This window comes from Aulonocara stuartgranti (assembly GCF_965226115.1).
Source record: "Aulonocara stuartgranti genome assembly, chromosome: 15".
NCBI classification, from domain to species: Eukaryota; Metazoa; Chordata; class Actinopteri; order Cichliformes; family Cichlidae; genus Aulonocara; species Aulonocara stuartgranti.
The window spans coordinates 35,785,171-35,809,265 of NC_138951.1; the positions used below are offsets into that span (position 1 = coordinate 35,785,171).

The following is a 24,095-nucleotide window of genomic DNA, read 5'->3' on the forward strand; positions in this document are numbered from 1 at the left end:
TTAAAATACATTCTTTTATCATTCATCAAGTAGCATTGTACAGAGATGGAGGTAACAGAGTCACTGAACAGGAGAAACCCTTACATGCATCCCTTTAGACTTTGTGGTAGTGTTACGTTACACAAATCAAACCTGCAGAGCTATAGAAGGCCTTCATTTAGAGGTTTTGACTGTCAGGTAAGTCATGCATTTTGTTTCAGCTATAGCATATGTACAAGGTCAGTGAATCAATGACTTCAGCAGGACGAAGGAGATGGCAGGAAAGCTCAAATCACTGGCGTTATTGGCAGCACGACAGTGCACGTGACGCTTAATATCTTTTAGGTACACAAACCTTTGGAAATGTAATCCGTAGAGTGTGTTTTCTACACGTTTGTTTCGGAGGCTTGAAGGAAAAATCCAACGTTAGCTGCTTTACACGAAGCAGAATTAGTGTGTGTCGCATTTTTCTTCGTGTGACACGGGTTCATTTAGGGTCAGGGGCAAAGGGTGTCTTTCTAGAGCAGCAATGTTGCACCATGTTCAACAGTCGCACAGGACGAAGAGGGAGATTCAGGTAATTAAATAAATCACAATTTACAGTTTTTGAGGCCAAAACTTCAAAAGTAAGCTGGATTTATGCTTCTCTGGTATCGAAATGAATTTGTATTCCACTTGTTGATTGTCATTAGCACCACCACGACACACTACAACATCCTACACGCGCACACTCCCAATAGTGTCAGTTTTCTAGCGTAGAGCCACGATGTTTAGTCTTTAAAAGAGATGCCGCCCAATTCCAGTTTTTAAGTGAGGTGATTTTTAATTCTGTCATAAACTACAAAGCCCTTAAAGTCTTAAAATATTATACGGCCTGCACGACATTTACCATGTTTGACATTTTAGGTTCCATTTTAATCTGCAATAATGTTTCTCTTTAAAATAAAATTGACATCTCCAAAGTCTACCATCTGTAATACAAGAGTCACACTGCTTGCTCGCCTGCAAAAAGAATAAATCCAGCTTAACGTGCAAACTCTGTTAGCTAATAAAACACCAGAGGTGGATTTTTTCCTTCAAGCATCTTATTTGTCTCATTTTGCATAGGAATCACAGGCCCGTTGAAGGCAAACAAAAACCGTTGATGGAGGTTTACAGCAGACAAGAAAACACTTCAACTGAGACGAACCGTCCAGCTGTAGAGGTAAACCAAACGTGATTCCTTTTTCTCTTTTTTCAGCAAGGGGGATTTGGGAACTCTTCCCATCAGCGCTGTGAGTAAAAATATTAGCACATCTGTACACAAACGTTACAATATAACAAACATGATCCCACAGACTGCACGTGACTCTCAGGGAAACTCTGACAAAAGATTTAGGCGGGCTGACTGACCCCTTAAAGTCTGTCTGCGTATTCAAACGATGTGACTCTGCTACACCGCCGATTTGTGTAGTGTTCAGATTGCACACAATACTTAGCATATAAATAGATTTATATAGCCATATTCTACTTTGTCTACTTTATCCCATCCTCTCATAAACTAGAAGCGTGGAGCTTATGAAAACCAAGTAGTTCAGTAAGAAATACCCACGCGTCGAGTCAGCTGCGTTTTTGTTAGAGCTTCCCTGTAAAGGAGCAAAAAGCCTCCCCACAATTGCGCTCCATCTCGAACACTTCAAACACGCCTTTGACTTTTTTTTTTCTCGTTTTTGCCCCGCTTTAGAAAACATCCAACAATTTGGCTATAAAGTGTACCGCTACAAAATACAGTACATTGATTTGTCAAACCTTACACAACATAACCACAAACATCACTGACCAAAAGTTTCTCTCAAATACGAGAAAACGTTACAGTAAGTTACGAAAATACGCTGTCACGTTAGACACTTAAGTAGAACAGTAGAATACTCCCGTAAGGCAAAATCAGGTGATTTCACAGTGACGACTTTAAAAGATTTCAGTGATCTCTGGTTTAAAAACAGACACCTTCCTTCACTGAGAAGAGGGTCGGCCTGAACGTGTATATATGTATGTATTCTGGCTTTTCATCAGGAGAAAATAAATTTAGATGCTTCTGTTTTTCTTCCTGATGATTTTTCTCAGTTAAAGATCACGTGTGTGGCTTTAAGCCAACGCATTTCCGGAGCACGCAGCATTTTTTGGAGCGGTGCTAAAAAAAACTGTCGTATCTGGATTGGACTGTTGGGCTGCAGCATGGTTAACGGTCGCCACATCTTACATCAGAAAATGGCACACTGAACACCGAAGGGCAACTATGGGGAGGTTTTGCACTCCTCGATAAACCAAAAATAGCTTAATAAACACATTTATAAATATGTTAGTAATCAATAAATAGACACAAATTACATCAGTGCAATATTACACGATGCCTACAGAAAACATTTTGGCATCAAATTGAAATTATGAAATGGAATATAAAATCTTTAACCAAATAAATAAATAGAACATATAAATAGATGAAGCATAAAAACACACAAGTACACAATGAAAATAACATTTGGTTGTCAAAAATAAAGCTTTGAGTGTGAAATAGAAAGCCGTTATAGCATGATGGGAAAACCGTTCTATTTCATTGCACGGTATTAGCAAAGCGACCATGTTTTTTTCGGTTTCTTTTTTCTCGCTCTCTTTTTTCTTAAAAACACGGCCGCTTATATCGGGTGCAGTTTCGCCCAATGTCCTAGCAGCTTCCTGCTACAAGCAAATATCAACAAAATAAATAATAAAGTGGATATGAAAAGAAAACCGCCAAATGTGCGTTTTTGGAATATATGTGGCATGTAATGGTACACTGTAAACACAGTAGGCTAGCAAAAGCACTGAGCGACCAATCTCATTCAAAACGACAGCGAGGCATTCCCCCCGGCGAGCCGCTGGATGTCTTTTTTCCCCCCTGTTGTCTTTTGGTGCCGCATTGTTTCAAAGGGCAAAGTCGGACAGCTGGACGGCCATGCAACGAGGAAGAGGGATCATCCTGCCCTTTGGTTCTCTCCATTAACGAGTTTTCTTTTTCTTCACGTCACAGCCTGTCCATTCTAAACGTGTCCTCGGTGGCGGGGTCGGCAAGCACCATGTCGGGGTCGTTGAGCATGTGCAGTCCGTCCAGGGTGAGCGGGTCGATCTTCAGCTCGTCCAGAGGGAATTGAGAATCTGCGTCGAAGCTGACGTCGCCAACTCCCGCAAGAGAGTTGGTCAGCTCTTTGGACAGGCTTGGCGGAGACTCACCTGTGACTGAGAAATACAAGTGCTGAGAACAACGTGCACGCCTGGCAAGAATCGGGTTAGAGTTTTTACTGATTCAAGCGAAATTGGGACAAGTATTTCTACATGTTTCCCTACCACAGAGATCCTATTTTAGAACTACTGCACAAGTGGATTGCAAAGTACCTTTAAAACCCAAAGACAAACGTTCAAGTCACTGGAAGGTTTACTTTGATGATAGTACACCAACTCTGCACAGACGTACGGTTTATTCTGCTATCGACTCTTATTTGGTGTTGTTTATTAGACTGGATGATAGAAGTGTATAAAACAAGAAACCTTGGCAATTTAGTAAAATGTGGAAGTGTCTAAAAGAAGTTGTTCCCTCGTATGGTCTCTGGAGAATTCTGCTGTTAGTTTCGGCTCAGTTGCCTTTAGACTTCTTTACCTTAGCCCAGATAGAGCATATATTGACTGAAATCTCAGTCATGTGCAACACACCAGCACAGGGGGGCCTCGTTTCTTGCTCATCACCGATGTTTTGACGGATGCTTGGCATTTATGCAAAGAACCTTTAATGTATCAAAGGGCAAACACACACAGATGCTGTGGCTACCTGTTAGGATGATGTTGGGGATGTTGCCGTGGCTGCTGTAGCCGAGCTGCTGAGAGTCGGGTAGGCTGCTCCCAGTGAGCCCCATCATGGCTGCCTGCGTGTAGTTGAGGGTGGAGCACTGGTTGTAAAGGCTGGTGGAGCTGATGGGGTTTTCGATCATGTTGAACTGCTCGAGCTAAAAAGCAAAATTGTACGCGTTACACACATTGAAGTCAGAGAGAATCTAAAGAAAACCTTTTACTTAACGTTACGTGTCACCTGATGAGAGAGAGCGTTGGTCTGCCTCGATGCCAGCTGTTGATCATAAAAGGAGTCGCCGAATATGCTGCCCACCACGGGGATGTGCTGGAGGAACACAAACAACCCCCAAAAATATATATGAGAAATACACCATTGCAGTGGCTACAATAATAACACAAATCTTTACAGAAAGAGAAAATATTTGAGTTCACAAGCAGACACTTTCAGCGATGGAGTAACAAAAAACACAAGCAGCACACAAAGTCACAGCTGTCAGAGTGAGCAGCGAGCAAAGCAAATGGACCTCGTGACCACGACTGTCATGGTTAAACACAAAAAGAGGAGGCTAACAGAAGATGCAATAGCGCCACTCTTTAATGATTAGTTTATTATTAAAATTGAAAGCACACTTTACAGTTTTATTATAAATGACAAACAACCAGGGTGCTTCAGTTTGTCCCATCCTCGTAGATAGGACCACGACAGCCCAGATCAAGACAAAAACTAATTCAGATGGGTTGTTGTCATCATACTACCGTGGCAACACTCAACTCACCTCCACTGTAGGGACTCCAGTGCAAAAAAGGTAAAGTTATTTATTTTTTTAAATAATATTTATTATATTCTGGTATATTTGGAAAGTTGTCTGGGCTCATTGAATATACACACCTACCTAGGATTTACCTTACAGCAGAAAGTGCCTTGAGGCGTTCGTTGGTGTAATTTGGCACTATATAAATAAAGCCGAACTGAACACATATGTAGTTAGCAGGGGTAGTGAATAAAATGCTACTGATACTACAAGTGGCATCCATGAATTACTGTCTCCACATAGTAAGTGAGCTGTTGAGAATATGCTGAACTGTTAGTAGCAATGCCGTTTTTGCCTCATTTAGCTACTGTTAGCCTCTGTTACCTGATGTTAGCCTCTGTTAGCCCCTGTGAGCTTTACATCTAGTCTTTGTCTTTATATAAAGTCCAAAACAGAGGCAAACAACATAAGATCCCCTTCCACGGTTTCAAATAATAAGAAAAAACAATAGAGATGAAACAAGGATGCATGTTCTGGAAACTAACTGTAATTAAACTGCCTTTTAAAAAAAACTACATTTACACTGTGTTACAGTGTAAATGTCCAAATCACTGGGATGGAACGGCTAGGCCAGGGGTAGGCAACTCCAGGCCTCGAGTGCCGGTGTCCTGCAGGTTTTAGATCTGACCCTGGGTCAGCACACCTGAATCAAATGATTAGTTCATTACCAGGCCTCTGGAGAACTTCAAGACATGTTGAGGAGGTCATTTAGCAATTTGGATCAGCTGTGTTGGATCAAGGATACATCTAAAACCGGCACTCGAGGCCTGGAGTTGCCTACCCCTAGGCTAGGCCAACAAGGTTATCTCCCTAGCATAAAGTTTGCATGATGATGACCTGACTATGTGACAACAAAGCAGATATTTTTTCCTGCACGTACGTATCTTGCCACCTACATGCTCCAGCCTGGCATGTCCCCCACCCATGAAAAAACAAACAAACCAAGACTTTCCTCAGAATATATCTGACACAGAGAATATAGTTTGGGTGAATTACATGTGAGAAACTGTAATGGTTGAGGATACAAGATGAATATTTTAAGGCTACAAAGTGTCAGAGCCTCCATCAATAGGCTATCAATATGTTGCCATGCACGCTGTGAACGATGGCAGTGCTGATGAAGAAATGAGCTATGCAGCTGTTGACGGCATGAGTGATTAAGTGTGGACACAGTGAATGAAAAGCAGCCTAACTCTCTACAATTAGCTTTCCCCCAGGAGCAAAGCCCTTCCCCAAACAGCAGGTAGCTCGGTGGGTGGGCCCTTACTTGAGGTGAGCCTCCAGGGGAGAAGCCTTGATTGGAGACTGGGGAGGTTGGAGACTGAGTGGCTGGTGAGCCAGTCTGATTGCGGTACTGTTGGAGGGAAGAGGGTTAGCTAGCACTAAGCTTCATGCCTGTCATACACAAGTCTAAAAACGATGACATGTGAGAAGGCATCAATTTAGGGTCTGCTCAAAACATATGAGGTAGGACTAAAAAGCTCAGGAAGCTAGTCCATGGAAATCAAAGACCTTAGCTGATTAAACTTTGATCTATTAAGAATTTAAAATCATATCTGAGTGCATCTCTGGATCACTTTCAGCAATGCTGCAATTTTTACACCGGTCTCTGGAAATGTTGTTCTGACCTTTTCATCAACTTCTATTTCAAGCTCAAATGTGTGGATGTTTTGTTTGTGGATGATTATCGGTGTTGAAGAGAACTAGGTACTAGGTAGGTTTCCACAAAATACATGTTTTCAGCTGTTTACACCTAAAGCCACATTTTCCAAGGAAAAATTCAAAAGTCGCCACTGTGGAATATGTGTGGGAGCCTGCATGGAAATGTACATTTGCATGTGCAAATGTGGTATAAGCTAGAATAGACTATAGTGAAGTCCGGGATGTTTGGGATCACTTCCTCCTGTTAAATTTGACTCCTTAAAAAACCAAGTTAAAGAAACACAAGTTTGATGCACTGTTCAGGCACAAAGCTCAAAGTCTGTGCTTTGAGCACTCAACAGTGAAAAACAAAACACCTAGTCTAGTGCAGTCCATCTAGTCCAACCATTTACAAATGAAAGGGAGGCGGAAAAAGAGTTCCAGGTAAACCAACTAAATAAAATACCAGCTGGGCTTAAAGTGATCCAGGATGTTCTTGAAGAGACTGGGTAATGTTCAGTTAGGGTAAAGCCTAAACATTCTGATTATACCTCAAACACTTGTGTTTTAAAGAACGGCCAAATGCATATTTCTTTTTTCATAAACCATCATTTACAAAGATGTTAACATCAAACAACTTTACAGTGACATCGTGTAGCAAAGAGTAATATGTGTTTATGCTTCTTAGCTAAGTTAATCTATATAATTAGAAATAAATTAGCATAGAAAGGATGTGCAGATATTTACTGCGATGTATTTAGGGTAGCATCATCAAAGTGGTAAAATTAACAGCAGCTTAAAAATAAGCAAAATTATCTCAATCATGTCATCAGATTTTTATCTATGCTTCCACGTTCTTGTTAAACTGCATCTTACCGAGCTGATGCTCATGCTGCCAGTGGTCTGGCTGTCTGGTGAGGGACTGCTGGCAGTGGCAGACGCTGTACCAGCGGAGGCCAGAGTTGGCAAGGTAATGAGCTGGATGCCTTGTGGCAGGGCCTGCTGCTTCTGGAGGTCACTGATCAGCTGAGCCTGAGCCTGAGCTGTCAGCTGGTTGAACAGAGGGTACTGAGAAAGCTGCTGTTCCAGGGTCAATGACTCTGTTGGCATGACCTGCAGAACGATGGGGATAAATTAGTCCAAGTAGCAGTGATTTCTGCTGCATGAACTGGAGGGTAGGGGTGTGGTGTTTAAATGTTTTATCTTATCTTTAACCACCTAGTATGTGTTGAATACTCATTAGTATACAGCTTGACGTTTCAAAAGCACTACAATTTATGGATCTGTACTAAAAGCATAAGGACAAAGACACAGATATCATTAAGAGCCTGTTCTCAGCATCCAACAGTGCTATTTACACATAGGAACACATTACTGCAGATGATTTCAGTCACTTAGGGCCTAGCGACCCCCCTGGCAACCTCTAGCTGATAAGGAAACGTATGTATTCTCGAACCAGTTGAAAGTACCAGGTGAAATTATCTGCAAAGATAATTTGCAAAGATAATTTGTTGTTGGTGCAGTGCTGCACCAACAACCTCCTTGCGATTGCTTTGGTCTTCGGCACATGCCTGCAATTTGCCGACTTGACTGCAAAGACTCAACTGGAACTGTGAAAAGTCTCCTTCAAAGTAAAAGTTTGCTAAAATCAACATAGCCATGTAGTGTTTCTTTAACTTAACCAGACTGCAAATGAATACTGGAAAAAAAAGAAAGATCAACTAAGCTGATAAATATGTAAATGTGTCACGCTCATCCACCACGGCCTCCCTACAATACCGACTCTGTTGCTCTCTCATGCCTGACTTTGTAAAGGCAAGGCAAGGCAAGGCAAGTTTATTTGTATAGCACAATTCAACAACAAGGTGATTCAAAGTGCTTTACAGAGACATTAGAAACAAGAACAAATAAAAAGCATGATTTAAAATTGAATAAAACAAGCAAATAAACTAACTAACTAATTAACAAACAAACAAACAAACAAACAAACAAACAAACAAACAAACAACAGTATATAAAATCAAAACAGATAAAATCAGAACAGTAGATAAAATCAGTAGTTAAATGTTAGTTTTGAAATTTAAGCTTAAAGTGTGGATTTGGTGCTTTATTCAAATGCAGCTGAGAACAGGTGAGTCTTCAACCTGGATTTAAATAAACTGAGTGTTTCAGCTGATCTGAGGCTTTCTGGGAGTTTGTTCCAGATATAAGGAGCATAAAAGCTGAATGCAGCTTCTCCGTGTCTGGTTCTGACTCTGGGAACTGATAAAAGACCGGATCCAGATGACCTGAGGGATCTGGATGGTTCATACTGGGTCAGGAGGTCATTGATGTATTTTGGTCCTAAACCATTCAGAGCTTTATAGGCCAGCATCAGAACTTTAAAGTCTATCCTCTGACGGACAGGCAGCCAGTGTAAAGACCTCAGAGCTGGACTGATGTGGTCCACTTTTTTGGTCTTAGTGAGGACTCGAGCAGCAGAGTTCTGAATGAGCTGTAGTTGTCTGACTGATTTTTTAGGTAGACCTGTAAAGATGCTGTTACAGTAATCAAGCCTACTAAAGATGAATGCATGGACTAGTTTTTCCAGGTCCTGTTGAGACATCAGATCTTTTATCCTTGATATATTCTTGAGGTGATAGTAAGCTGACTTTGTTATTGTCTTAATGTGTTTTTCTAAGTTTAGGTCTGCATCCATCACTACACCCAAATTTCTCGCCTGGTTTGTGGTTTTTAGATGTATAGATTGAAGTTCTCTGGTGACCTGTAATCGTTTTTCTTTGGCGCCAAAGACTATTACCTCAGTTTTGTTTTTGTTTAGCTGGAGAAAATTGTGGCACAACCAGTCATTCCTTTCTACTGATGACTATCTGGACATAAACAAATACTGAACCAATGAGAGTTTGACCATAATGTAGCATATCCTAAAATGCAGTATTTTATTCTGTAATTTATTCTGTGCACAAAACCTACAAAATATAATTAATCATTAATGGAAAAAGACTTGAAACGGCACCATAGACTAATGTGAAAAATCCTTAAGGGTTAATATAATGTGACCTCTTTTTGCAGTAAGTGATGACACTTATTTGTTTCAAATTCAATACATCGGGATGCAAGTGCAATAACTATTTTTAAATTTCTGACTTCATCCATTTTTGGTCCAAATACCTTGGATATACAAATACATTGTTCCTGAAAGAGAATGAAACTAATTTTAATTAATCCTTACCTGTGTAATGCTAACTGGTGAGGAAAGGGTGGGTGAGAGCTGCTGAGGAGATTGTTGGAGATGGAGGTCAGAGGTTAGGGTAAGCGGCACCACCGGTGGCTGCCGGCGCTGTGCAGTCACGGTCATGGTGGGCTGAGAGGAAGTGGGGATCCCTGGGAAGTCAAAAAAAAAAAGAAGAAAAGAAACTATGGATGTACACGTACCTGTTTTTTGTCTCCAACTTAGCTTTAATGCACCAACTGGTGTAAATAAGAAACATCAGAAAAAGTAAAACAGCAAAAACCACCAACTTTAAATGCCTGCACGGTAGGGACTGATACTGAGTGCAGAAGAGTGAGTCTAAGTCAAAGTAAAAGTCTGTAAAAGTGCATAAATGTGATAAAGCACAAGCCCCTACATTTGGTATTTTACACATTAGGTGTTACAACATAAGAGACTGTTACAAACTGATGCTGAATTAGATCCTGTTGGCCACACTGCGTGCCGTCTGCAGAGCTAGACTCAACACTTGTGGAGCATCAAATTAAATCCTGCTGTTTTGTTGTCATTTGTATGAAAACTACCGGCATGTTTTTATGTTTTCTTTGGAAAGTTGCATAAGTGTTTAGTGGTTCTCCTTTGTAAACAAACACATTCCACTTAAAGCTAAATTTCTGTGCTACAACACTGGTCGGTACAATACCGACGCTTTGTTAAATTTACCCGTTTTACCCCTTTTATGAACACAAAATGTTGATTATTACCGTGGCTGGCGGCGCTTATACCCAGGTGGGTGAGGTTGGTGGTGAGGCTGCCCGTGCTGTTGGCTGTGCTGAGGGAGGGGAAGGCCACGGTGTCCTCGGGGTCCAGCGGGGTAGAAAGCGGTGGGGGGAACTGAATGTTAGTCAGATCGGGCAGCGAACCGCCGGTGTTATGTGCGGCTGGGAGCACGGATGGGTTCAACTCCTGGTCTGGCGAGGGGAATATGCTGAAAAGAGCACATTTTCTATCAGACATAAGAACAGCTTGTGCGAAACAAGACTGTGACCAAGCATATGAGCATTTTTAATAAAAGGCAACAACAGCTAGGTGACAGTGGGTAGCATGTTTGCTTTAAATGCTATTTTAAATACTTCTTATAACCCACCTACAGTGGGTGGGTGCCACAGTATGACAGTCGATTTTCATTTTTCTGTATAATTTGAATTATAATACTCAGATTGTGCTTCTTATGCAATTTTTCTGTTTTTAAATATATATTTTTATGTATTGTTCTTGTTAATATTATTATTATTTTTTCTTTTTGTATTTTTAGTTGTCCTTAGCATAAAGCGCTCTACCAACAAGCTTGAAGCCTGTTGTGCTTTCACTCAGTGATGCCCACAGATAAATAATTCCCAGCCGTGCTAGAATTTTCCATCAGCTGACAATCCTTTCTCAGTGTGTATTCTGTGTCTCGTAAGTTCACTTTCTTGAAAATGTTTTCAGTTTCTAGCAAGGAGAAATCATTGCAAGACCTGTTTCATGCTTTGCTTTGGTCAGTTTGAACCAAATACAGCAAACACAAGCAGACTTCATTTAGAGAGAAGCAGGAACGATAATCTATTACTAATAATAGGAAATCTAAAAAAGGCTCTTTTGGCTGATTCTTTGGTCACAAAGGAAGCTCATCTGGCAGATTTTGATGCCAGATATTGTTTCTGGTGCAACCACCAAGGGATTTGTGTCTCCTGGGAACGAGTATGTGTAAGCCACTCCTGTTACAGCACAACATAATGATCTTGTAATAACGTTTCTTCTAGATTAATTACCTAATGGGTATTGTGTCCCACCGAAAAGTTGCTTTTAGCAATTTTTCCAGTTTTTTTCTAGCACATAATTGTAAACTTGTAACATGGAGGCTTAACACGAGTTACACAGAAGTGCACAGCAGGAGTGACAGGGTTTCATAATAGTTTGCTTCATTTTTGACTAACCAAATGAGCGTGCATTTAGTTTTTTTGTTTATTTTCTTGTATAACCTTTAAATGTGGATATTATTTGAATTTAGAAGCAAAAAAGATGCAAATTCTTTCGTGACGTCTCTGAGAACTGACAGCACATTTCGTGTTTCTTTTTATGTACAGCTGTCAAAACATAATTTGTGATTTGTGAGCCTATAACAGAAAATATTACAATACTGTGCAAAGTCTTAAATTTGTTCTACTTTGCTTCCAAGGAGCCAGATTTTCTTTGAATTTGTTGAAAGTGTTCTTGAGCAATAGTTCTGCAAAGTTCTTATTTGGACATTTGCTGCTTTTTCACTCATTTTCAGTCCAGTCCTTGAACCTGACCATCTTCAGACAATGACCTTTGAATCATTCAAATAAAAAAGGGCACCCCAGTCAAGGTTTTTTAGCAAAGAAGCAGTTTTAAAATATCTTGATGCATGCTCAATCATCCAGGTAAGTAAATCCCAAGAAGTTTCAGAAGATTCTGTTCACCTGGACGTAGCGTTTTCAGTGGGAGAAACATTTTAATGACCGTGAAACTGACATCACAGCTGCAGTGGGCTAGTTTCAGTCATTGTGCAAAGGTAATGTTTATAAGGTTGGGGAAACCTGCAGGTAGCGGAGACTGAAGAAGTTACTTGGATGACTGACGAAATCTTTCTTCCACTGAGAACACTACGTCCAGATGAACAGAATCAACTTTCTGGGAACCAGTTTTAAACTTTATCTCTTTAGGTGCTTTGTTAACTAGCAGCCTGTCACGAAAACAAAAGGCGGCAAACACTCAAAGAAGAGCTTCTTAGAAAGTCCTTGAAGAAGCTTCAAGGACTATTCCTGAAGACCACTTAAAGAAATGATAAGAAAGCTTCCGTATTAGAGCTCAGGCTGTGTTTAAGAATAAACGTGTTCATACAAAAAACTGAATGTTGACTGTTTTTGCTCTACCTAATCACACGAGCCAAGGTGTGAAAACGGGTGTAGGTCACTATCAGCCAAGGTTTCGGGTGAACTCATTGTGAAACTCCCCCCTATCATGTGATTTCCGGAGGTCAGAAGGCCCAGGATGTGAGTGGGCATTAAGGCATCTGGGAAGGATCTCAAAACTGGTTTATAGATGGCAGATAGTTGGTGTCGTAAGCCACCACCTCTATTCAAAGATGGTCATTCACAGTGGACATAGATGGCTTCTTTTACTCGTCTTTCAAACCATCAAACCATGTGAACAATGTGAACATTGGCATCCTCAAAGGAGTGACCTTTGTCCTTTAGATGCAGATGGACCGCCAGTTGGCTCTTCTATTTTATGCCATATGTTATATTATGCTATTTTTTCATTCCTGTCTCTTATGTATACATTTGCATATCTAAAGATACATCAACATATGCCTGAACCCCCCCCCCCCCAAAAAAGAAACAAAAACACATCCAAGCTTCACCAGTACGTTTAATCACATAAAACCCCCCAGTAGCTTAAATAAACCATCCACCTATTAACTGTTTACTTAAATGCTGTGCCGAAAAACAAACAAAAAGATAGATATAGATTGGTAGCTACCTATATATATATCTATATAAATATAGATATCTATAGACATAGATATAGATATATAGTTATATAGATAGATATAAAAATCACATATACATCACATCATGTTGTTGATACTGGCAAGAAAAGATGGTCAACCAGTTTTACAAGCTGTGTCTCTGTTCAGCATCTGATGTCATCGCATCGACATTGTGCAAGTATAAAAGCTGCAGACCGTCAGAGATTAAACAACAAACAGCTGGAGTTGGTGAGCATCGGCACGACTGAAGACAACTCAGAACGATTAAACTGTAAGTTTTCAAATCTAGAATATCTGACTAAACTTTAGAGTCAGGGAAAGATTTACTGAAGACTTTACTTTGTTACAATATGGAAAATAAAATATGACAAATTAGTTCATGACCATCTTTTCTGTCAAGCCAATGTGGTTTTTCCTGAAAAAAGAAAAAAAATTGTGTTTTGCTTTAACCCTTTAAGACCTACCATAGAACCAAGTCCGCCAGAGCTTACTTTATATTTTTACATGCTGTAGTGCCATTTTTGGGAGCATTTCAAGTTGCTATACATCAATACAACTGTTATAGCCCATATTTTAATAATATGTATGCATTAAGTCCATAGTAACTACATTAATTGCAAAAAAGTGCAATAAACTACAAAAAAATTGTTTTTTACATATATTTCTACTTGGAGAAATTTAAGAGGCTTATCCCTTAAAACTTTAAATACAAAAAAGTTGCAAAAAATAGTTTACAACAACAGGAAATTTATTTTGAGTGTCTTCATAGTTTTATTTTTAAGATACACCATTTTTTATATACTGCAGGAAAAATGAAAAACAATCCTATGATGCAAATTTGCAAAGAAAACAGCAGGTGCATCAAAATAGACTATTTCCAGCAGTGCAATTTGAGTTCTAAGCATCCCAGCAACTATTCAGAAAAGCATAAAGTCAAACATGACCAGTATAGGCTCTTAAGGCCTACAAGTAAAAAACTACATTTTCCGCAAAAATAACGTCACTTCCGGTTTCGGGCAGGATATGGTGGACATGCGATCGTTCGCGCTGACGTCTGTTTCAATGTGGGAAGTGTTACGAACAGCTGATCAGATCGGCAAAGCTGTTTCTGGAATATTATGTTTTTGTTCCTGCAAGCGCTTTTTACGCAATTTTTGCAAAGCTTTATGTGGAAGGAAACTGTGACTTAGGACAAGCTGATGTCATAAGATGTAAGTACAACTCCTCCGGTTTCATATGCAAAAAAAAAATCATTGCGCTAGCTTATGCGGTTGCAGAGCTTCCAGGATTTAAAAATAGTTAAGCAAAAAAGAGCGTGCCCGCTCCGACCGGCTTCAAAGGGTTAAAGCAAAAGTATGGAAGTGATTTTTTTTTATTTAAAAGTTACATTATTATCAGGGGTGGGTTTTTATAATCGATTCATCGATTAAAATCGATTCTGGCTTGGATAACGTAAAATCGATTCATTAAAATCCTGAATCGATTTTTTAAATATAAATTTATTTTGCCCGAAATGCCAGAATCTCTGGTGACATCTCACAAAATTTCAAGAACCACCAAACAGTTAAGACAGTAAATGAGAGCAGGTACACGGATTCTGCACAAAGACGTAAACACACAGCGCGACCCGCGGACCAGAATCAGTTAGATGTCACCTTTCTCACGGTTGGGGCTGAAAGCCGACAGCTCGCTGATTCTGATCTGTCGGCGGGTCCGCGCTTTGTGTTCACGCCCTTTATGAGCTGATTCTAAAGCTGTTAGTTTGATCTCTCTCCAAACAATATTGACCGAACCAGCAGCAAAAGAACATCCAAACGCTTCACATAAACATCGTCATGAATTCACTCTGACTTTTACTGTTTTGCTTCCACCGCGATGCACAGCTCTCTCTCTCTCTCTCTCTGTACTTCAAGAACAGTTTCGCTTTCTTCATTATTCGCTTGCTTGTTACGCACCAGTCTACTGTTGTTTACAGCGCTGTCAGCCGCTGTTTTTTTCCCCTTTTACATTCTTCCGAAAAGAAAACCTCATTTCTGCTGTTCAATACTGAACAAATTTAAACTTTTTAAAATTATTCAAAATGCAAAACGCTTAGCCATGTCTCTAATAAAACTGCTGTAACTTCAGAGGTAATGTTCATATGTTGATTAATGGTTTTCTTTCGTTTTTGATCTACTGCAGAATATTTTTATAAAATCCCAGGCTAGGAAAATCACCTTCATGTTTTTCTGTTTTATCTTCAGCTACTTTGACACAAAGGCATCTGTTGTGATGCGCACACCTTTAATAAAGTCTTGCGTGTGTCAGCTTCCTTTTTATTGATACAAAAATATGTAAATGTACTGATCTGAATTATAATATTTCTGACTGTCAAAATTTCCCAGATTTAAATCGAATCGAATTAAATCGAATCGTGGATCGAATCGATTCGGGACCTTGTGAATCGGGATTGAATCGATTCTAGAAATCAGTGACGATACCCAGCCCTAATTATTATAGAAAGAGCTGTATAATGATTACAGTAATTAAAAAAAACAAACGTTTATGCTGTTCTAAATTAAAGATGATGTTATTGCATTATGAATTAGAAACATAGAAAAAAAGACACTTCTGTCATTTAGAAAATTACACTAATAAGACAATAACTGAATGTATTTGGTTTAGATTTTTATCAAGTGAGTTTTTATTGTATTTATTTCACTTTTCATACTTGATTTACTTTATTGAGCTATTGTTATATTATACTTTATTTATTTAAACTATGTCATTATAGATTATATTTAATGCTATTTCCAAATTTTTGGGAAACACAAATGTGAATTTAACATTAAACAATAATCAATCATTTTATTTTTGAAGGTTCAAGGACTTTTCCACAATGATTCTCAAGATCTGTTTCATTCTGCTTCTGCTTGTCAGTAAGTGTTAGCAAATAACAGCAAATTATATTATAAGCAGTCGAAGAATTTGTAGCAATGAGTCTGAAGTTAATCCATCAATTTCAATGTCAGCCATTTCACAGATACCAGAAGTGAATGCAGCAAGTACAACCACCCCAACCCAAAATGCAACCACCCCAACCCGAAATGCAACCACCCCAACCCAAAATGCAACCACCCCAACCCAAGCTTCAACTACCACAATGCAAAGTGCAACCACCCCAACCCAAAATGCAACCACCAGAGCAAACAGCACCGCAGTCATTAACAAAATCAGCCTGACTTCTGTCACAATGGCCGTCGTAGCTGCTGTGCTTCCATAACATAGTTACAGTTGTAACTATGTTGTTACAACTAGCTTTTTTAACCATGCATTTGTCTGTGTATTTTTCATATCCTATCAAAGTGGGGAAGTTTCAATAAGGGGAGGGATGATAAATAAAAGGGGATCTAAACTGTCTTTTGAACACATGTAAATGATCCATTTTACTGTATGCTTTCACAAGATTGTGACTTTCTTTGTGGAAAAGGTCAACAAATAAAATGTTTACTGATCAGAGGAAATTGATTCAATCACACATATTAAGATTTATTGTGATGGCCATCTATTGTGAAAATAACTGTACCTAACCTGATTTATGGGAGAATATGTTAACTTCCTAACCAATAAATGACAATAATCACTTAAGTTTTGCTCTATTTTGTGTAATTCTGTCTGTTAACCAGCCTTTTTATTTATTCAGCATCTTTGCACTCCGACCTGCTTTTGCTGTTATTTTGACAGATCATCTAAATGAACTTTAAATTGGGACATGGGAAAGTACATGGGCTTTCTCACCAGAGAAATCAGATAATAAAATGGTTAGAAATTGCTGACTTTGCCCCCATTTTTTTTTTGTGGTCCATCCATATTTGGTCTTGCAAAATTCTCCCATTTATTTCCAATTCTTTCAGTGCCATTTTTCTAATATCCAACGTTAACACGAAAAAGGAGTTTTGCTTTAAATGTCATTATGAAGCATTTTATGTTTGTACTTTACAGTGCTCGTAGAAAAAGTAGCACCTGATTGCCTATCACTACAGGACTTTCCCCCAGGCGATACTAGCAACATCTGGAGGATTTCCTCAGTTACCTGACACATGGGGAATGCACAAAAAACTTCAGTCAACCATCCAAATGAAAAAGAAAAAAGCAGTTATAGAAAAAAAAGAGTACCGGTAGCAGATTAATACTGAACTGTTGTTTACTTAGTCCAGAGCGCTACAAAACACACCAGTAATAAAACCTGGCTACTTATTAAGATTGAGATTTAAAGGATTATATCTGGTTGATGGTTATTCTTCCAACTAAAGGAAAAAAACATGTGCCAAAGTTTTCTTGTCAATTCTTAGGTCACAGAAATTCAAACTCCAAAGAAATCACTAGGAGCACAAATCATTTGCAACTCTTTCACCCAGTGAGAGCCAACAACTTCCAGGAATGACCGCCAACCAATTGGGGAACGCACATTTCTCCCTAGCAACCTAGCTGTATCACGTCCAATATGGCAGACAACTAATGTCCACATATTGCTTCATGCACAATACTTGAGTGGCATTGCTCTTTGAAGAATAATAAAACAAACAACATAAACCACTCACTTGATTCCTGGGACATCACACGTGTTGGGCTTTGATGAATCATCCTGAGAAGAAAATGCAATCATGAGACACAAGTCTTGCGTCACTGGTGTACACTCTGCAGCCCTTCCCTGTCCCATTGGTACCTTCTCGTCATCCCACAACTGTTTCTGCACATCGTTGTCTGCACTTGTCTCCGAGTTCTCCGTTCCAGGCACTGTTAGCAGCAGTACTAATTAGTGAAACAGCAAGACACAGTTGCTTGCCATGACAAAAATACATAACAAACCAAAAAAAATGAGTCATCAATATCGGAGCCAGTCATGCAGAATTTAGTGCTGTGCACCAGATTCTAGAGTGTAAAAATAGAAGGTGACCATCAGACAGACTGAAAGGATGCCAGCTAATCTTGGCTTCGCTTTATCAGAGCTTCACACATAAAAAGACATAATCAATGCATAATCAGTTAATTATTGATTTTCTTCTCTAGATCCTCCTGAATCAGCCTCATTCAGAGATGCTACTCCTCCACATCCAGCTGAGGGCTGAACCAGAATGCAGAAACTTTGCTAGAGATCCATTTACTTTATAAATATTTCACCAAGAACTACTACTGTGTGACACCAGCCCCTTTATGTCTTTTGAGGTTTCCTGTCTGCATTAGTACATTCTACATTAATAAATAAAAGCAGCTCTGTGTCTTTGTAACGGGATCTTCCTCTACCTCGTTTAGGCTGCAGCTCCTGTGATCCCCCGGAAAAGACCTCCTGGGGCTTTGGATTCATGGCGCTCTGGTGTAAGGCAGAGTCTGAATTTGTCCTGTACGTGAGAGACAGATGAAATTCAAGCAAAACCAATGCCAGCTCATGAATACTGGCAGAATTCAAGCTCTGCAGCATCAAATCTATCAGAAATCTGTTCTAGACCTTCTGGTTTACTTTAGAAGTTGTGCATCAACTAGGCTACACAGAGTCATGTCATTTAATCTTTGGAAGAGCGCTGTATCTGGCTGTGTGTCCTAGTTCTTATTTTGGCAAATGGACAAAAGGAGGTGCCTTACCTTCTCCAGCTAGTGTCTGGCGGTGGGGAGAGGTAAACTGAGCTGTAAGGACAGCTGTCAATGTGAATTTAGTCAAGGGAAATAAATTTGTTTTCTTACCCTAATCAGCCCAAAAGACCTGCTAAATAATAAATAACCACACACAAGCTTTACTTTGATACATTTACTTTGATATCTTGTTATCTAATAGACGAATATATTGATGGTCTTGTCAACTGTCTACAACGCATCGTGTTACATAGTTCAATATCAGGCTGTCAGTACATGCAGCATAACAAACACTCACTCTCTTAAAATCCACTCAGCACCATTACTGACAGATGATATCTTAACACATCTCATATGATGAATAGTAATTGCGTTTCCTTAAACAGCAATCATTGTTAACCAGTCTGGTAGCAATCCCTGGTCCATATGACAATATAAAAACACGGATGACCAAATAACCTTAACCCCTACTTAACCACTTTCCAGGCAAACTACAGGCAACCACTGCTCCTGGAGGTTTCTGGTGTGGGGCCCTCTTTCCCATCCATTTTATCTGGTCATTGCAACCTCCAGGAACCAACGCCCAACTAGTTGGGAAATACACATCTTTCCCTAGCAACAAAGAAGTTGCTAGGGGATCTCAAAACAGTCTCTAGGCCTGTGCAACTGAGGCCTTACTTACATTCAAAACTATTCATCCCACAAAGTTTAGCCCCTATCTCAAGGCTGCATATTGGCATTTTAAGAGGACATTTCCCAACATCAGTGGCTGATGTCTATCTGTTTTGTTTCTGTTTATCATCAATGGCACTGGCTAAATGTTTAGGAATAACATGACGACAAGCTAAAAGACTTTAAAATAGTCCTGATAGTGTCAGCAATGAAAACTGTCATTAGAACAAAAGGCTATTGTTTCAGAATTTCAGTCATTCATTATTCTAACTATATATATATATATATATATATATATATATATATATAAAAAACGTATCACACAAATACATGAAAACTAATGAAAGCTGATCAATTAAACAGCCAAAAGCTTAAATTTAAAGCAGTCTGCTACGCTGAAGTAGCTTGTCTCCAGACACAAATCAGAATTTTGACTTAAAAATCAGACCAAAACAATAACACATTCCTCATCACAGTGCGTTTGAAACGAAAGGATATCTGGCGTCCATGTTTGTCGACTGTTAGCGGCCGGCGGTGAGGCGAAGTGATGCGGTTCCGGTCACGGTAAACACGGTCCACCAGCCCGTGGTGCCTGGTTGTCCGACTGGTATCCAGCACTGAGTTCTGGAGGTGGACACATCAGGTGAATGAGGCCCCGCCCACAAAGAAAACAAAAACAAAAATTGCTTACACTATAAAACTGTGTCTTAGGATAATGTCTGAGGATAAATGGTGCACATGTGTTTGTTTCAAAATGAGTCAAGCCATGGGCCCCCCATACTGATGCTTGAGTTGGCAAATGTATTAAAAATGGAAAGCCATGACAAGCAATGGTCTATTTAAAATTTAGGAACCAAATTACGCATCAGGGTGAAAAAACCCCAAACAAAACAAAAAAAAAACAAAAAAAAACAGCTGTAGTGCACGTCTTCTCCTTCACTCTTGGACCCTGATAAAACCTGATGCTTTATGCAGCTTTGACGATGAGGTAATGTCTAAACACTTTACTGTCAGCACAGCCATAAATAAGCCTGCAGACTTTCTTTAATGGCTTTAGAGGAATTTTCTGGGTTCTTTCACCAACACCACAGACACCTGCAACCTTTGTATGTCCAATAGTATCACCAACAGCTGAGAAGGGCACACTGGTCTACAACAAACCATTGATTTACCAGCCGAGAGAGGCCAGGGGCTCACCTGAAAAGGCAGGTCAATGTTGCCATTTCCAATCTGATTGACATTGGGCAGTGAGCCTCCATAGTACTGTCCACGATTCTGCCCTAGTTGCAAATACTGGGTCTTCTGTAACTGCAACTGTGCAAAGTAAAATTGCATGAAAGCATGAGTGAATGACTGATCCAATACACAAAAAAAGAGATGCTAAAAACAAATGGTGCATGCCAGACCACAGTGTGGGATATGAAAGACTGATGAATTCATTAACTGACAGATGAAACGTGATGAGCCAGGCAGATGTGGCGGTACCACGAATAATCAGGAGGCAGAGAACATATTTTAATAGCAAATAAAAAGAAAAGAAAAATCACATCAGCTGATGTGAATGACACCTGACTGACAGCTGGTGTAATTACAGTCACACTTTCCATGTAACACACCTGGCTACTACATTAACCACACAACAGTAGTCAAAACAAAACCCATATATGTTATTAAAAAACAAAAACAACACTGTGATGGAAGGCCTCGAATATGAAATGAAATGCGTGAGGATAAATGATCAGAACTGATGCCATGGATGGATGTTTGGATGGCAACACAAAGAAATCAGGCAGAGACCATAAAACTGAGTAGTAAATTCAATTCCCCCCACCCCTCCCCCTTTGCAGTAAATAACAGTACAGCTCAGGTTTACACTGACGCAGCGTGGTAAGTGGGCATCATTTCCAGCAACTAGACCAACAATTAGCCCCAACGTTTCCTGGCAACAATATGGTTTATATGTTTTGAGACGAACAGCCCTGAAACAATTAGTTCATCATCAAAAATTGCGAGAAATCGCCAACAATGATGACAAGTCATTCTGGAAGTTATTTTAAAACTTTAAAAAAAAAAATCCCATTTCAGCTCCATTTTACTGTTTTTTTTTTTACATGATTATCATCTGCTATATCTAAACCAGAGCTTTTCATCCACAGTTATATTCACTTCTGTAAACTGACAACAACAACAAAAAAAGACAGACAGTAAAACGAACATCATGTCTCAGCGTTAGAAAAAACCCCCACATTTTATTCATCAGCAGTGGACTTGCAGCTTCAGTTAGAGCCAATTGAATTGGCATAATAAACAGCAGCCTAATGAAAACATCTGCTCCACTTGTAGTGGTTGAGGCAACCAGTGCTTTCATTGTAGTGAGAAAGCTGCCATTCACACTTTGCTAAAGATAGAGCGAGTAAAACGAGACATGTGGATCATTTAGTCAGAGCTGACTTTGCTCTCCGTAAGTGTATGCTATGAAAATAATGTTACGGGTAATGTGGGGGTTACCCTCTTTCCCCTTAATAAATAAGAAACACACACACACAGCTGGTTAACATCTGTTTGGCTAATCTCTCTGTCAACCAACATTGCTTCCCATTCCGTTTCTAAATCGCAGCTAACTTTTCCTAACGTGCTCTAATGCGGTCACTACCATGCCAGACGATTTGTCTATTAGCTAACGAAATGTCAGCAGCCACAGGCAGGGGAGAACAGGTGCACATTATCCACAGCTCCAGCAGGCGAGGCTAAGCTGGTTAGTGCTGCTGGAAGTCAAATAATGCTGGCTTGTTTTAACAGGCGCGGGGGAAACGTCGCTCCGCAGCATTGCACTGATGCAGCAAAGGACGCTAATATGAACTTTAGCTTACATAGCATCCCAACCTTTCCGATACATCTCCGCAGTGTTCGTTAGCTGCCAAACAGCGATGCAACGAGAGGTAAACAGCCCCTCTGTGGGGGTCTTACCCGCGCAGCTCTGGTGATGTTCAGGTCTTTCATCACTTCTTCAAACGCGGCGGTCTCTTCCGCCTGCTTCTGATTATGCAAAGCGATTTTTTCGCTAAATTTGCGAGGATTGTTAGAGGACGCCATCTTTCCCCTCTTCTTCTCAATGGAATGTTACGCTGCGCACCACTCCGGGCTCTCCCGGTCGTCATCACGCACAGTCAACGTGTCTGTTGATGTTTTTCTTTTTTGCTTCAGTTATTGCCAGAGTTTGCGGCAGGGTGAGTTGCAGATAAAATACACACTGCCACAAGGGAAATCGTGTGCCCCAGATGCATGCTATAAATAGTTAAGTAAATAAATAAGTTCACATAAAAGAGAACAGAATTTTCAAACAGAATAAAAACAGCATGGAATGAAGCAGTAATGAATGCAATGGATACAACAGAAAAAAACTGAGCATGAACTATCCAGAATGGAAGGAAAGTCTACATATATCGCATGAAGCTCTAGTTTATGACGAGAAAGTTTGATCATATTGAATTAAACTAGAAGATATGCAATGGAAGTCTGAATATACTGACTAAAACTTGCATATATCCAATGAAAGTCTGAATGTATTGAATTAAACTTCACTATGTGAGATTGTGAGCTGTTGTGGTATATTTTCATTGGTTTTTGTAGATTTTCTGGCCATCGTTTTATTGGATCAAGGACAATGGTCTAATTGTTTGAAACTTTTGGTATGACCCTGTCTGGAATGCAACCCTGATACTGGATATTGGACTAAAAGAGTTGAAGAGGTAATTGCAGGCTAGCCAACGAGCTATTAGGCTAACACTGAAGGGTACCACGGGGCCAAGTGGACTCTGACAGCTGTCGAGGACATTAAAAAGTCTCTTGATTTCCTAATGGAGGGAATGTCTACTATCAGGTTGCAGTAGAACAGCATCCTTAACATTGTGGAGGTGGTAAAGCTCCTCTGCATCTAAAACATAGAGTAAGAGAAAAGGATTGCAGACCTGCAACGGTATTCCAGGATAAATGACTGCTTCATATTAAACCCCGCTCATACGCTCAGGCAGGGACTGTCAATAGCAGTGAGGAACCAGGGGAGCTGGACGTTAGCTCCATGGTACAACAGGTTGCTGCTTTCCTGCAGTCCAAAGGGATTGATCTGGACTGTGACAACATCGACGCATGCCACCCTGTGCCCAGAATAAACACCAGCAACAAACCAGCTATTATCTTAAGTGTAAATAAGAAGCACGAGAATGCACTGCTGGGACAAGGGAGAAAATTAAAAGCATATAAAGTATTTATCAATGAACATCTAACCAAAGAGCCAAGCAAGCATTGTACCTTAAGAAACTGGGAAAAATTCAAAGTACTTGGATGACAAACTGTAAAATCAAACTAAAAGGATCACTGGAGGAAGCTAAACTGCTGGTCATCAAAAATATGGTAGATCTCAAAAAATATACAAAACTAAACAAGGTAACAACTATACACTCACTTATCACACACTGAAGGGAAAGGAAAAGCTATTTTATATTAATATGTGGAATGAAACCTGAATATATGAATCAATGAGTGATCCACCTGCTCCCCATCTTTGTTTGCTGATTAGGTGCTTTACCAGCCCGAGGATCTGCCTGCACAGAATCTTAGCTTGTCCTAGGCCTGTGCCTCTGGACAGACACTGGAGAGGCATATATAATGCATGAGTGTGTGTGTGTTTTCAGGTTGTACTGCAACAGTAGCTTTTTTGGTAAAATTAGTGTAAAAACAAAAAACATTGCACACCCTTGAA

General features: G+C 39.8%; 1 protein-coding gene and 1 long non-coding RNA gene across 4 annotated transcripts; one reads left to right on the forward strand and one right to left on the reverse strand.

Moving 5' to 3' along the window:
• crtc1b (CREB regulated transcription coactivator 1b) lies at positions 1-22,833 on the reverse strand. 3 transcript variants are annotated; one of them, XM_082505838.1, is made up of 14 exons: positions 22,304-22,833; positions 20,534-20,650; positions 19,833-19,960; positions 18,677-18,736; positions 18,341-18,435; positions 17,763-17,848; positions 17,638-17,681; positions 10,266-10,489; positions 9,523-9,674; positions 7,167-7,403; positions 5,917-6,003; positions 4,076-4,162; positions 3,818-3,992; positions 1-3,231 (listed from the first exon to the last, which is right to left on the reverse strand). In XM_082505838.1, exons 1-14 carry the CDS (start codon positions 22,427-22,429, stop codon positions 3,020-3,022), a joined length of 1,830 nt encoding a protein of 609 aa, XP_082361964.1. In that variant the 5' UTR covers positions 22,430-22,833; the 3' UTR covers positions 1-3,019. The 3 variants fall into 3 exon arrangements, with proteins under 3 accessions (XP_082361964.1, XP_082361965.1, XP_082361966.1); XM_082505839.1 differs by having other exon boundaries at positions 17,763-17,833; positions 22,304-22,832; XM_082505840.1 differs by lacking the exon at positions 5,917-6,003 and having other exon boundaries at positions 22,304-22,832.
• Positions 13,221-16,684, forward strand: LOC309689436. Its single transcript, XR_014271369.1, has 3 exons — positions 13,221-13,328; positions 15,917-15,975; positions 16,069-16,684. It is a non-coding gene; the product is annotated as an uncharacterized lncRNA (long non-coding RNA).
• Positions 22,834-24,095: the final 1,262 nt, after the last annotated feature.